Source organism: Brachyistius frenatus, unplaced genomic scaffold (genome assembly GCF_029030835.1).
Source record: "Brachyistius frenatus isolate BFR_SWC_R1_liver_20210118 unplaced genomic scaffold, ASM2903083v1 Contig_170, whole genome shotgun sequence".
NCBI lineage: Eukaryota > Metazoa > Chordata > Actinopteri > Embiotocidae > Brachyistius > Brachyistius frenatus.
The window spans coordinates 512,501-526,493 of NW_027210769.1; the positions used below are offsets into that span (position 1 = coordinate 512,501).

The following is a 13,993-nucleotide window of genomic DNA, read 5'->3' on the forward strand; positions in this document are numbered from 1 at the left end:
GAACGTTGATCTAATCTGTCAGATCACACAGGAACTGTATTTTTTGGGACTTTCTGCTGTTTTTGGGGTCTTTTCTCTGCATTTCGCTGCGTTCTTTTGACCCTTTGCACCAGCTGATTGCAGCTCCGCCTCGGTGGCCGCCAAACCTAACTGAATTATTTATCGTGCCATTTTTACGCTGCACGTACAAGGGTGGTTGAGGGAGTTGTGAATATTGAATCATTTAAATTAAAGCGAGCATTTACTGCTTGCGTTTTAATGTCGCCGGGCGATGAAACGTGATCGTAAAATAATTTTTTTATTGACGTACTGTGATCAGTCATTGTGTCTCCTAAAAGTTAACCAGTTAAAGATGAATACTTCGGTCTTGTTCCCTTTAACGACTCCTAACAACGTCATTTTCACTATGAAGAACAGTTTCCAGCAGAAACCATTTCCTGTCTGCGCTCTCAGCTCTCCGCCCACTTCCTGTCCTGACACTTTTTATTTATTTGTTTTTTTTATTTGTTTTTCCCTCCACAGTCAAAATCATCTCGTTCTACGTGATTTTCTATGGCTGCCTGGCCGGGATCTTCATCGGCACCATCCAGGCGCTGCTGCTGACCCTGAGCGACTACAAGCCCACCTGGCAGGACAGAGTGGCGCCACCTGGTAAGGAACCGCCTCCCACTTCCTGTCTGGCGACAGTCCAGTTAGTGAAGTTAACCAAATGGGGGTCATGTGACAACGTCCCTGAATGAGATCCTGAGGTTTTGTAAAGTTCAGATGATTCTCGTGCAGCCTGATATGAGCGTTGTCGTGTTGCCATGGCGCCACAGTTCAGGTGGTAGAGCTGAAGATGGAGCTCAGTGTTGACAGTCTGACCCGGGGGGCGAATTCACGGTTGCACAAAGGTTGTTGGATGTGAAACTTGGTTTCAGATGATGATCGAAAGATGAAACTCGGAATACACACTGGGGAATGTTTTAGCTTCCCGATGCTCGGTGCACGTCGCGGTGCTGCTCACTGTTCACGCGCAACAGGAACAGCCTCTGAACTTTTTAATCGATGCTCGGATGTATTCATTTTCTTTAAAAGAGTCTGGATGATGCATTCAAGTACAGTCAAGGTGATTCCAGATTCATCCTGAAGTGTTGCATGGTGGACTGTCTCCCTCAGTGACGTCACTGCAGTGTAAAATCCTCAGAACGGCTTCGGTGAGAAGAGTTTTCTCAGCTGCTGCATTCAAGGTCAACCAGGAACTTTGAGCCTCAGAAGTGATGCCGACTCCGGTTATCGTATTTAAAGGAGCAGGTTTTTTCTTTTAGTGAACAGTCACTGCAGAGTGGTTTGGTTTGTCCCTTCTGGGCTACGGTAGAAACATGGATGGATTTTAATTTTAAGGGATTAATAAATACATCTGAACATAAATATTTTAGACCATTTCTCATAAATTCAAAATATATGTATTTAACTTAAACAATACTAATTCATAGTCACATTTAGGGCTTTTTTTTTTTTTTTTTTTTTGTACCACGGTTGAAAAATAAAGACTTAGTCGGTTTCTCTGTGGGTTTCAGCCAAATTCCCAACAGAGCTCATTTCTCATTTCCATATTTTACCGTTTCTGTTGGGATTAGTATGAAGTAGTGACAGAAATGTAATCACTTCCTTCTGCATCTTCATAACCACGACGATTCACAGACGACGGTCGTGCTGTGATTTTGGCCGTATTTAAATATGAAATCATCTCCTGGAGAGAATAACGTAGAGAAACCGCTCTCGTCTCAGGAAAGTAGTTCAAGTTTTAACCAAAAAAATTCGTTTATTTCTAAAAAAAAAAAAGGTCTAAAAAGCTGATGAATGGAATAACTATGACAACACGGCAACCAATCAGAGGCCGTGTTCCCGGCTGGGCGTGTGATCTCAAACACGTTGCTCAAAGGTTTCAGCTGAGGTTGACTTCCTCTCAACGGATCCTGTTGGTACAGCACCTGCAGCACACAAAAGATCACAAATAGTCGAGAAGCAACAACCTGCCAGTCTGGATGGAGGACGGTCACTTATGGAATATGTAGAAACAGATTTGTAGAGATCTGACGACGACTGCAGCAGTAGAAGTGTCCCGCCTTTTCAAAACGGCTCCGTGTTGTTTTGGGAATGAACACGTCATACGTGTGCTCCTCACGGACCCCCGTGGACACGGTTTCCACGGCGGGGAGCGCCGGCCGGGCTTCATCGGGACGAGGACGAGTGACCGCAGCCGCCGTGTGACACGCTGTTCTCTCGCATGGAAAACCGACTGTCGACGACCCGATCTGGGATCAGCTGACTGGACTTTGGAGTCTTGTGTCTTGGGGATGTTAAAACGAGCCGGATGAGCAGTTCCAATGTGCCGAGTCAAGAGATCAGTTTCATCCGAGTCAAACACTGCAGACTGTGTTCAGCCCGTCTTGGCAGAAAGACGGAAGTTAAGAAACACAATCTGAGACATTAGACGTTCATCAAATGGTCTGAATCTGCAAAAGTTGGCAAAAATATAAGTTTCTCACAAATTCAGGGTAACACGAGACGTTTAAATCAAAAATCACCTCGTCAGACCCACAGACTGGATGTAAAATGGTTCTGATCCAGAAGTGTGTTCAGCTGCAATACCAGCGAGTGCCACTAGAGGTCGGCTCCAAAAAGCCTCCGGCTCCATAGACTCCCATTCAACTTCTCTCATCAAATCCAAAGTGAATAAAATGTGTCCATCAGTTATCTCGGTGTTGTTAGCTAAAGTCACTCCTTCTTCTTAGTTTTCTGGAGGTCCATCTGAAAATAATCCCTCATTCATTAGAAAGAAGATTCAAGAAGACCTGTTTTTGGGGGCGTGTCTGTTTGATTGACAGGCCTGGGGTGCAGTCAGGTTACAGCTATCGGTGGGCGGGACAAGAAGAGTTTAGTATGTGCTGGACAGTCTTTAAGGTTTTTTTGTGCCACTGATGATGACGTTATCGTCCTCGCAGGTCTTTCACACACCCCCCGCTCGGAAAAGGCTGAAGTGTCCTTCAACCTCAACGACATGGAGACCTACCTGCCGTACACCAAAGCCCTGAAGGAGTTCCTGGCCAAGTACGACGAAGACAAGCAGCGCGACCAGATGAAGTACGAGGACTGTGGAGGTAAGAGTTTCTGTCTCCGGCCGAACAGGCGCTTCTACAAATGTGCCGAGAGAAATTTGGTGATTGAGCCGTATGGAGGGAAACGAACCCGTAAACATCCGATGTGAATATTTCTAGATGCTGAACTTTGGTATTCTCAGCAAACTGGGTTGAAAAGGTGAAAGATTTCTTTTCTTTGCTCTGGGTAAACCTTTAAATCCCTGCAACACCGCAAACACCTCGGCCGGCTCCTACCTGGCCCTGATAAGACAGGATGTGATGTGTTGCAAAGAGAGGAACTCGTAGCCTTCTTTAACGGCCAAGTGTTAAGAGAAGCTTCCAGGTCGGACTTCCGCACCTTCTCTAACCCGAGTTTCAACCCTTCAGAGGAACCGGCCAAATACAAGGACCGCGGCAACCTGGAGAGCGACGTGGGCATCAGGAAGGCCTGCCGCTTCTCCCGGGCCCTGCTGGGACCCTGCTCCGGCCTCGACGGCGACGACTACGGCTTCAAAGACGGAAAGCCCTGTTTGATCGTGAAGCTCAACCGGATCGTCAACTTCCATCCAAAGGTAATTTTTTTTTTTTTTCTTCAAACGATCGGGTCGGGATTTCTTCGGAGACAAAAATTGGCTTTGAGGAGTTAAGAGTCCTTCCGAGCCCGTTTCCATCGACGCGTTACCGGACACCGTAGCTCTAATGTCGGGGGGGCGGCGATGTAGCGTCCACTTGGCGGACGGCTGCAGCGACGCGAGGCGAAGATCATGTGACCGACAGCCGAAGGCAGATCAGGTCTCCGGTCGAGGGACGGGATGGACGGCCATGTCCAGCACAACTACTCTTTGAATTTCTCTTGAACTATTTGATTTTTTTCTTATTTGAATATTCGCCCCCAGGCAGGCAGCTTTTAAGGCGCACTACCGCCACCTTCTGGTGTGAGTAACACATTACAACCAGGCACCGGTAAAAACAGGGGAAATAAGAGTTGCATGTACGAATCGATTTTGAAGATTAAAAGGACTATTTGAAATCCGTGCCCCATCGCTCCTGTGTGGGAGGCGTCAGGACCATTTCATGTAATTAGGCCTATTCGGAAGTGCAATTAAACTGCAATACCACAGACTGCCACTAGAGGTTGGCTCCAAAAAGTATCCATAGACTCCCTTTCAACTTCTCTAAAGAAGTTCTCAGTCAATGAACGTCTTCTAATTCTTTAAAGTCACTCCTTCTAAATAATCCCTCATTCATTAGAAAAGAAGATTCAAGAAGACCTGTTTTTGGGGGCGTGTCTGTTTGATTGACAGGCCTGCGGTGCAGTCAGGTTACAGCTATCGGTGGGCGGGACGTAGTATCGTCAGGTTTCCGATCAGATCGGTCAGATCCGCATCTGGCTCCTCCCCCAGCTCGTCCAAATATGGTCACTTCCTGCTCCAAACTTTTCATAACGGCCGTTCACAAACCAATGGGTGAGGTCACTGCCGGTTGCTGATTGGTCGAGACGGACCACAAGTTCTTACCAAGTAGAAAATGGAGTTCCTGTAAATCAAAGTGTGGATTTTAACTGAAGTCTTTTGGAGCTCTAACGTTTGTTTTCCGTTCAGCCTCCAAGCAACAACGAAAGTATCCCTGAGGAGGCTCAACCTAAGGTGCAGCCCAGCGTGATCCCCATTTTCTGCACCAACAAGGTACGCTCCACCTCCGTCTAGTTCGCCGAACGTTGTCCTCGTCCAAATTCTCCTCTCACTGCCTTCTTTTGTCTCCGTTCCTTTTTTCCTTTTTCTTTTTCCAGAGGGAGGAGGACGCCGACAAAATCGGAGAGATCAAGTACTTCGGCATCGGCAACGGCTTCCCGCTGCAGTACTACCCGTACTACGGCCGGCTGCTGCACCCGCAGTACCTGCAGCCGCTGGTGGCGCTGCAGTTCACCAACCTCACGCTGAACACTGAACTGCGCATCGAGTGCAAAGTGTACGGCGAGAACATCGGCTACAGCGACAAGGACCGCTACCAGGGACGCTTCGACATCAAGCTGCACATCATCAGTTTATGACCGCCGCCGTGACCTGTAGGCGACCCCCCCCCCCCACCCCCACCCCCGCCCCGACCGCCGCCGCCCCCTTCCAAATGTAACGTAGATGATACGGGACGGGACGGGTGGGGGAGGGGGGGTGGACTGTAGCGGTTAAGTCAGTCAATACTAGTCTTGAATGAATAACTGAAAGGAAAAAAGCAACCAGTTCGGGGACCGACGTGTAATCTTTCTGCTTTCACCGTTTAGCTTCTATACTTCCATCTTAGCGTGTACATTTAGAGGAAAAGTAGCAAAATAGTAAGAAATCTATTTATTCTGCTGTAAAACGAGACTTTTCCACAAGCCATGGGACATCGATCATCCACGACTGTAATCCCACCAGACGTGTTTGTGCCCCCCCTCCCCCTCCCACCGCCTCATCCCCCCCCCCTCTGCTCATCGCTGCCTCGTGTGGTCGCAGTAGGTAGTTTTTCGGAAGTAGTCCCAGAAGCTGGTCCTTCCACAAAAAAAAAAAAAAAAAAACATGATAAAAACCAACCCACGCTGATTCCTCATCTTCTCAAGCTTTTAGCAGTTGTAGTGTGTGTGTGTGTGTGTGTGTGTGTGTGTGTGTGTGTGTGTGTGAGAGAGAGAGAGAGAGAGAGAGAGAGACGTGAACTCGCACACTCATTAATGATATAGCTCACTCTTCTGATCTGTAAGGAAAAGGCTGCACTCCACGGGAAACTTCTTTCCTCTTCTTATTTGTCTTTTTACATCTGATCATGGGAGACTTTATTTTCCTTTTTTTTTGTTGTTGTTTTTTGTTCAATCGCTTTAATGTGCGACGGGGTTTTATGACTTTATTACTTTCATTGCCTTTTACTTCTGATTTCTGCCTTGAATGTAGAGTTGTGTGTCCAGCCTGTTAGACACCTTGGCCTGCTGTAGGGAGCGACGGTGCTAACGCAAGTTTTTGAGATTCCTTTCTTCTTCTTTTTTTTTGTTTTGCTGGATTTTCTCACAGCGTTGTGGTGTCACTCTGAATGTTTGGACCCTTAAACATGGTGAAAGAATTTTCTATTTATGCAGTTGTACATTTTGTTTTCTTTGCAGAATATTGTAATGTATAAATGCAATACCAAAGTTGGAGAGTTTATCAGAAGCGATGCGGTACTCGTTTTTAGGACGTCATCATGTTAAGTGCTAAAGTCAGTGTCTTGCCTTTTGCAGCATTTCAGTGGTGAACTCTGAATTTGTGTTTTGGCCATGGATGTCGTTTAGGTGTAGGATGAGCAAGTAGTTTAACCTCTACGATGAACATGTGTTCATGCATTTCAAAATAAAAGAATACAATTTCTTGCCAAGCTCTGTGGCTTTAGACTAATAATGATGTTGGCTTTAATATTCCATAAGTCTCATGTTAATGAAAAACACTCAACTTGAAAAATGAACATCAGTCAACTTTTCATCAGTTTATCCACCTGTCATTTAATCAGAGGAATAAATAAAATCATAATGGACATTTCTCTTGTGTCGCTTTGTCTTTTATTTTGTGACATTTTAAAAAAAAATCAACATTATGTTGGTTTTAGGCCTTTTTTCCTGCAGGTTATCTGTTTGAAACCCCATCCTGTGTACTTTAAACTGCTTTATATACGTGACAAACTGTCCACCATCTAATCTGACAAACATTCCTGCATTAGAATAATTAAATAGTGTGTAAAACTGCTAACAACTCTGCAATGGATCAAATTTAAAAGTCATGTGACACTGAAAACATCAGATTTTTTTTGCAGTGAATAAATTAATGAGGGGTGATTTAAAAACAAAAATATATTAGATTTTAAATATGAACCATAAACATTGAAAAGCTTTGACTCAACTGAATGTATTGTATTAAGCTCTAATAGACATCCATGAGTAAAGATAATCAGGTTTAAAGTGGTCAAACTTTCCAGCATTTCGCAATAAAAGCTCTGATTTCTAGAAATGCCAGAAATACAAAAACATTACTCGCTTCCTCTTTTTTTTTTCTTCTTCTTTCTTTCCAGTCTTATGAATCATGTCGTGGTGCCTCAGATTGACCATGTGACCACTCGGTGGGTTTCACTTCACAGCTTAAAACCCACAGAGTCACTGATCTGGATAATTAGCATTTTATCTAAAGAAGCAGCCAGATCTTTGTAAAAACAACTGTGCGTTTAAAAATGTGAATTGAAATAAAAGTTATAAATACTCTGAACATGTTGCACTTATCCAATAGGACACCGGGGATTTGAATATTTCAGGACAAAGTGTAGGAAAATTGTTATGAAATGTTTAAACAACACTGTAATTTTAAAAGCTGCACACATAAAGAAGCAAATATGCGAAACTCGGTTATGAATATCCAGTCCTTCCTCTCTCTCTGTCTGCGTGACCTCTGACCCCTCACCCTCTTTTTTCCCATTTGGCTCCCGGAGACGAACGAATGAATGGATGAACTGTTGTTGGGCTCCGGAGGAGGAGGAGGAGCAGAGTGACTGGACGATTTCTGTTACCGTGCCGACTGCAGGATCGGGTGCCGACACACTTCTCTGTAATTATAGGAGGACGGCTCGGCGAGGTGGCCGACACAGAGATGTTGTTTCAGGCAGCAGAGAGCAGCTTTAAGCGTTAAGTTGCCTGGAAGCAGCAGAGTGTCTGTTCATTCTCTTATTACATCACTTACATTTCTAATTAAACTATCAAAGATAAAAATTGGAAGGTGAGTTCTTTCTTTGTGCGTTAGATGAAGTCAATAAAATCAACAAATGCCTCACATGCTTTAAAATCAAAGGTTTTACACAAGTGACACTGTAATTTCATCCCAGTGAAGAATTAGATGAATTTGAGACTCGCATTTTAAAATGGGGAGTTACAACATTGATTATCGAACTGCAACATCAACCTCTGAGGTCTCATCGCTTCCTATTTTTACATTTCATTTTACTTTTTGTTTTCAATTCAATTCAGTAAAATTTTATTTTTATAGCGATAAACAGAGAAACCCAACAATTCAACAATTCCCAGGAAAAAACTTGCAGAAACCTCCAGTTGTTATAGCTGATGCAGCACAGCTGCCCTCTTGTGTTCAGAAGGTGTAATAACATATTTAGTGAAAGACTTCCATCTCCAGCTGTGGTTAAACAATGTCAAATGAACAGAAAGCAATAAATATGAAATAAAAATGTCACTATTGTGATTTTGTCTTTGTATGTGACAGTGACTGAACAATGAGTCCTCCCAGGTGACAGAGTGACAGATAGGAAGCCCCGCCCACTTTCCTGCCGGCCAACCGCAACAGCATGTGTGTGTGTCACATGATAAGGTGTAATGAGGAGAGATGTCCTTGTGATGCTGGCAGTGTCAGGAGGAGATCGAGTCCCTGCCCGGCCTCCATCTCATCAGATGGTGACGGGGACAGATTATGAAGCCTCTTGATGGGAAAACATCGTTCACACGTTATTATATTCTTCACCAGGTTACAGTGTGATGTGTGTGTGTTCAGTGAGAGACTTCCGATCTGGGAACTCGTTTTGTAGACATCTGATTCTGGCAGTAAGTAAGTGGCATCTTATCACGGCAAAATGTGAAATAGCCATGCTTTGGCCCCTCTAGGCGTGACAGTTACATCCCTCCTGCCTGCTAATACTGCAAAAAAATGGTCCTTGGTCACATGATCCCCTGACATGTCACAGGACATGTATGTGTGTGTAAGTTTCACGCTTACAAAACCTGTTACTGTCACGCTTTGCTGCCATGGACGGGCGTGTCCATTTCACTGTTTGCTGCAGTGGCATGTCTATTTCACACTTTGCTGCAGTGGACCTGCATGTCAATTTCACGCTTTGCTGCAGTGGACGGGCGCGTCTATTTCACTGTTTGCTGCAGTGGATCTGCATGTCTATTTCACGCTTTGCTGCAGTGGATCTGCATGTCTATTTCACGCTTTGCTGCAGTGAACCGGTGCGTCTGTTTCACACTTTGCTGTAGTGGACAGGCGCGTCTATTTCATGCTTTGTTGCAGTGGACGGGCATGTCTATTTCACGCTTTGCTGCAGTGGACGGGCGTGTCTATTTTACGCTTTGCTGTAGTGGACGGGCGTGTCTATTTTACGCTTTGCTGTAGTGGACGGGCGTGTCCATTTCACTGTTTGCTGCAGTGGCATGTCTATTTCACACTTTGCTGCAGTGGACCTGCATGTCAATTTCACGCTTTGCTGCAGTGGACCTGCATGTCAATTTCACGCTTTGCTGCAGTGAACCGGTGCGTCTGTTTCACACTTTGCTGTAGTGGACAGGCGCGTTTGCAGTGGACGGGCATGTCTATTTCACGCTTTGCTGCAGTGGACGGGCGTGTCTATTTCACGTGTGCTGCAGTGGACGGGCGTGTCTATTTTACGCTTTGCTGTAGTGGACTGGCGTGTCTATTTCACGTGTGTTGCAGTGGATCGGCGTGTCTATTTTACGCTTTGCTGCAGTGGATTGGCGTGTCTATTTTATGCTTTGCTGCAGTGGACCAGCGCACCTATTTCATGCTTTGTTGCAGTGTACAGGCGTGTCTATTTCACGCTTTGCTGTAGTGGACAGGCGTGTCTATTTCACGCTTTGTTGTAGTGGACTGGCGTGTCTATTTTACGAGGAGAATACTAATGCACTAATTAAAAGTGCTAAAGCGTTACGTACTTAATCATAAACATGTGACGGGTTTTAGTCATTTAAATTCACATGTTCAGGACTGAGAAGGTCACCGTCTGATGAGATGGAGGCCGGGACTCTATCTCCTCCTTACTGTCAGCATCACAAGGACGTCTCTACCATTATACCTTGTCATGTGATACACACGTGCTGTTGTGGTTGGCAGAAAAATGGGTGGGGCTTCCTATCTGTCCATCTGGAGCACACTCTGATGTCAATGTCACATACAGAGAAAAAAACTCACAGCAGGTTTTATATGATCTCTCATTTACATATAAACATTGTGACATATTTATTTATATATTCATACCTTTCTGCTCACTAACCACACAGCTGTTTCCTCGAGATGTCATTCATAGATCTATTTTTACACCTTCTGAACACAAGAGGGCAGCAGTGCTGCATCAGCTGTAACATGTAACACGAACCACTTCACAGAGAAGGAGTTTGAAAAACCAGTGAAAGAACAAAACAAAACGTCAAACAAAAACAACTCAAAGGAAAACGTCGTCACCTCCGGGACCTTTGGTCACATGATCCCAAAAAGCGTGTAAGTTTCACGCTTACAAAAACGTGGTGGAGGTGGAGGAACGAGGGGTGGATGATGCAGGAGGCAGCAGGAGGCGGTGCTCCTGGCCACCGAGGCTGTAATGAATTTAATTGCTGAGTGTGATCGTGCCGGCTGTCAGCAGCTTGTTGAGACATCAGCAGTTCTGGGAGTTCACGACAACAGTGATGTCACACTTCGGCCTACCGAGAGCGAACCAACAGTTTACAGACCGCTCACCGCGTCTGTGCACACCATCGTAGACTTTCTGATATGTTTCTGAATTGTGATAATGATGTCACTCCGCGAGCAGAGCGACCTGGGAGAGGCGACGACACGCTGAATCCAGCAATTATGAATCCACACGGGACCGCTGATTATCTACGGACGACCTGCCGTGGCGTGAAACGAGTGTTGCAGCCTGGAGACGACTCCAACACATCCCTGATGAGTCATGCCTGGGCTCATCTTTATTATTTAAAAAGAGTAACTGAACATTGAATCCATTTGTATTGTGTGTGTTATGTTCATTCACCAAGTTATTAAATTTGATTCAATTAAATTGTATGTATATAAGTTATTTCAGGGCACTTAACATAGTAAAGTCCTTACAATAGAACTTTACAACATTATACAGAAGAACACAACAATTGAACTATTCACATTAGAGGGTGGAAGGAAAAACTATCTTTTAACAGGAAGAAACCTCCAACAGAAGGAAGGAAAAACTCTCTTTAACAGGAAGAAAAACCTCCAACAGAAGGAAGGAAAAACTCTCTTTAACAGGAAGAAAAACCTCCAACAGAAGGAAGGAAAAACTCTCTTTAACAGGAAGAAAAACCTCCAACAGAAGGAAGGAAAAACTCTCTTTAACAGGAAGAAAATCCTCCAACAGAAGGAAGGAAAAACTCTCTTTAACAGGAAGAAACCTCCAACAGAACCAGAGTCAGAGGTGGGTAGCCGTCTACCGGTGAGAGGAGAGCAGAGAGAGAAAAGAACAGCATAGAAAACGCTGACCTGTTGGTGGCGCCGGTGATCACAGATCAGAGACCTGCAGCTCCACGAATATCTGCAGAAGAAAACATAGAAACTGAATGGAGGCAACAGACAATAAGCAGAAACTCTGGGAGAGAGATGAAGTTGATGGGATGTAATGGAGCCATATGAGTGCATTAATTAATATCATTTACCTTAATTCTGTCCCGTAGACCTCAAAACTATGTGAAAAATCCTCAGACACCTCATCATATCCAGCCAACTAATGGACAGTGATTACGTTGAGTAGAAAGAATTTTTTTTTTTACTCTATATTTGCTGACTTTACAGATTTCACTCCACGACAACAAGCCGTCACTTCTTCTTCTTCTTCTTCTTCTCTCTGCTCCCCAACAGGCCTCAACAGATTAACTCTAATCTCATTTACCGACGCTAATCTGATTGATGTCTGGCTCGACTCGTTCACACATTTTAACTGATGTGTTTCCTGTTGAAACAGTTGGTGTGAATGAATAGAGAGAAAACAGTTGGAGTACGTGATTATTGTTTGAGGAGGTTGCCGTTTTCAAGTTGTTAAATTGGTATTTTTTATATTTTTAAGTCAGATTTGTTCACTGGGAAGCAAACAATTCCACATATAAAGAATAGAGTTTGCAATTATGTATAAAGTTTGAATATTTCCTTGTTAAGTTGTTACTTCTTGCCTGTAAGGTCCATTAAACATGCGTCAGTCAGCTGTGAACACCTGCACAGGTGTTTTAAATTCTTGTGACCTCGGCAAATACGTCACAACTCGTGAACTGGAGACTTATGGAAGATTTAGAGTTTAAAATCCAGTCTGGACTCCTTAAAATACTATAAAAACTCCAAAGCTGTGAAAACTCAAGTGATCAATTTGACTTGTTTATTTTGTTCTTTGCCTTTTCGTTTATTCGTGTTTTTTCATGTTTGTTCTCTTCCTCGAGCCGTCTCGTCTTTCCACTGTTATTAAAATGTGCTTTTTTAATTTGTAAATAAAGTTTTTGAAAATGATAATTTAAGAAAAACGCCCCAGAAATTTTAGGACATTTGCTGACACCAGCTCGATGAGAAGTGCCCCCTGCTGGTGACGCTCGGCACTGCAGGAGAGCGACACAAAACATACCGACTGTTACAAGCACTTTTAAAACGTCTCCTGAAGTCGCAGGAACATAAAACCAGATATTTTTTTATTTAGATAACATCGATTTTAAATGTAAAGATTGTTGTTTTGTGTTTATAAATCTTCCAAACCTTTTTCTCGGAACTAAACTGAAGCAATTTAACACGAGAAGGTTGTCGAGTGTCATCATTTTATTTGTATTTTTCAATTTATTTTTTATTTATTTTTATTTATTAATTAATTTATTCCATTTTATTTTCTAATTATTATTTAATTTTTATCCTTTCTTAAAAAAAAATTATTCATTGTATTGGTGTTGCTACTTGCAGATGTTCAGACTGCGTATGTTTTATTGTTGTTGTTTATGTTGTTCCTCTTATTATAAAAGTTAATAAAGAGATGTTCAAAAAATAATAATATATGTCTAAATACTTATAGGGCAACCTCCCTCCCCTCCTCCCTTCCTTTTTGGAGATTTTTTTTTTCATTTTATTTTTTATCTTTTTGTTTGTTTATTAATTGATTTATTCCATTTTATTTTCTAATTATCATTTAATTTTAATCTTTATTTTTTTTAAGTCATTGTATTGGTGTTGCTGCTTGCAGACTGCTTATGTTTTATTGTTGTTGTTTATGTTTTTCCTCTTACTATAAAAGTTAATAAAGAGATGTTTAAAAAAAAAACCCACATACAACCTGCATGTTTTTATATTGTCGGGCAAGTTGCTCTCAAAATACACAACTTTTTGTTTGTGCGATCTCCGTTTCCATGGCAACACATGGGACACTCTTATGTAACGATTTCACCACATGGGTCACATTTAATAGACCTATGAGAAGTCAAAACAAGTTTATATTGAATATTATATGAAATTAAATTGTAATTCTATATTCCCACTGAGGAGGCGGAGCTTCCCGGTGGTTTTGGCTGACATGGGACTCCAGAGGAAACCAGCAGGACTCTTGCTGCGTTTGCACCTCTGACTGATGAGCTGCTCACTTTCTCAGCTCCCTGAGCTCCGAGTTCAGGAGGCGGCGCTGAGATTAGAGCCGAGGCGGCAGGAGGAGCGTTTTACTTCACCGCTAAAAGGATTTACTACCGACTGGAAGGGATATAAATAAAGAGGAGCATCGGTCCTGTTTACCTGCTCACAGACCAAAAGAAAGCTGCTTCTTATGTTCATGGAAATGATGTGTCTTTCTTTAATGGGAGTGAGAAAACAAATCAGCTGCACCACCTCAGAAATCATCAGTTATTGTAATCTGTGGAGGAAATAGAAATGGAAAAGCACCACTGTGGTTGTGATGTTAATGTTTCCCACAACAAAACTGCAAATTAACAATAAGAAATAAAAGTCGTAGTGACATCGTGAAGCCAGTTAATAAGTGTAAAAGTGCAAAATTAGTTCAAAACACGTGAAAACACGTTGCGTTGTTTCCAGTTTCAGATGTTT

At 43.1% G+C, this 13,993-nt stretch overlaps 1 protein-coding gene across 1 annotated transcript in view; it reads left to right on the forward strand.

The window, feature by feature from the left end:
• atp1b1b (ATPase Na+/K+ transporting subunit beta 1b) overlaps positions 1–6,661 on the forward strand; it is an 8,309-nt gene extending 1,648 nt beyond the window's left edge. Inside the window, exons 2-6 of the mRNA XM_069717185.1 lie at positions 523–651; positions 2,988–3,143; positions 3,510–3,694; positions 4,724–4,807; positions 4,912–6,661. Coding sequence (XP_069573286.1) covers positions 523–651; positions 2,988–3,143; positions 3,510–3,694; positions 4,724–4,807; positions 4,912–5,172 — 815 coding nt within the window. The 3' untranslated portion in view covers positions 5,173–6,661. The remainder of the gene's footprint in view (positions 1–522; positions 652–2,987; positions 3,144–3,509; positions 3,695–4,723; positions 4,808–4,911) is intronic.
• The last annotated feature ends 7,332 nt before the right edge of the window (positions 6,662–13,993 follow it).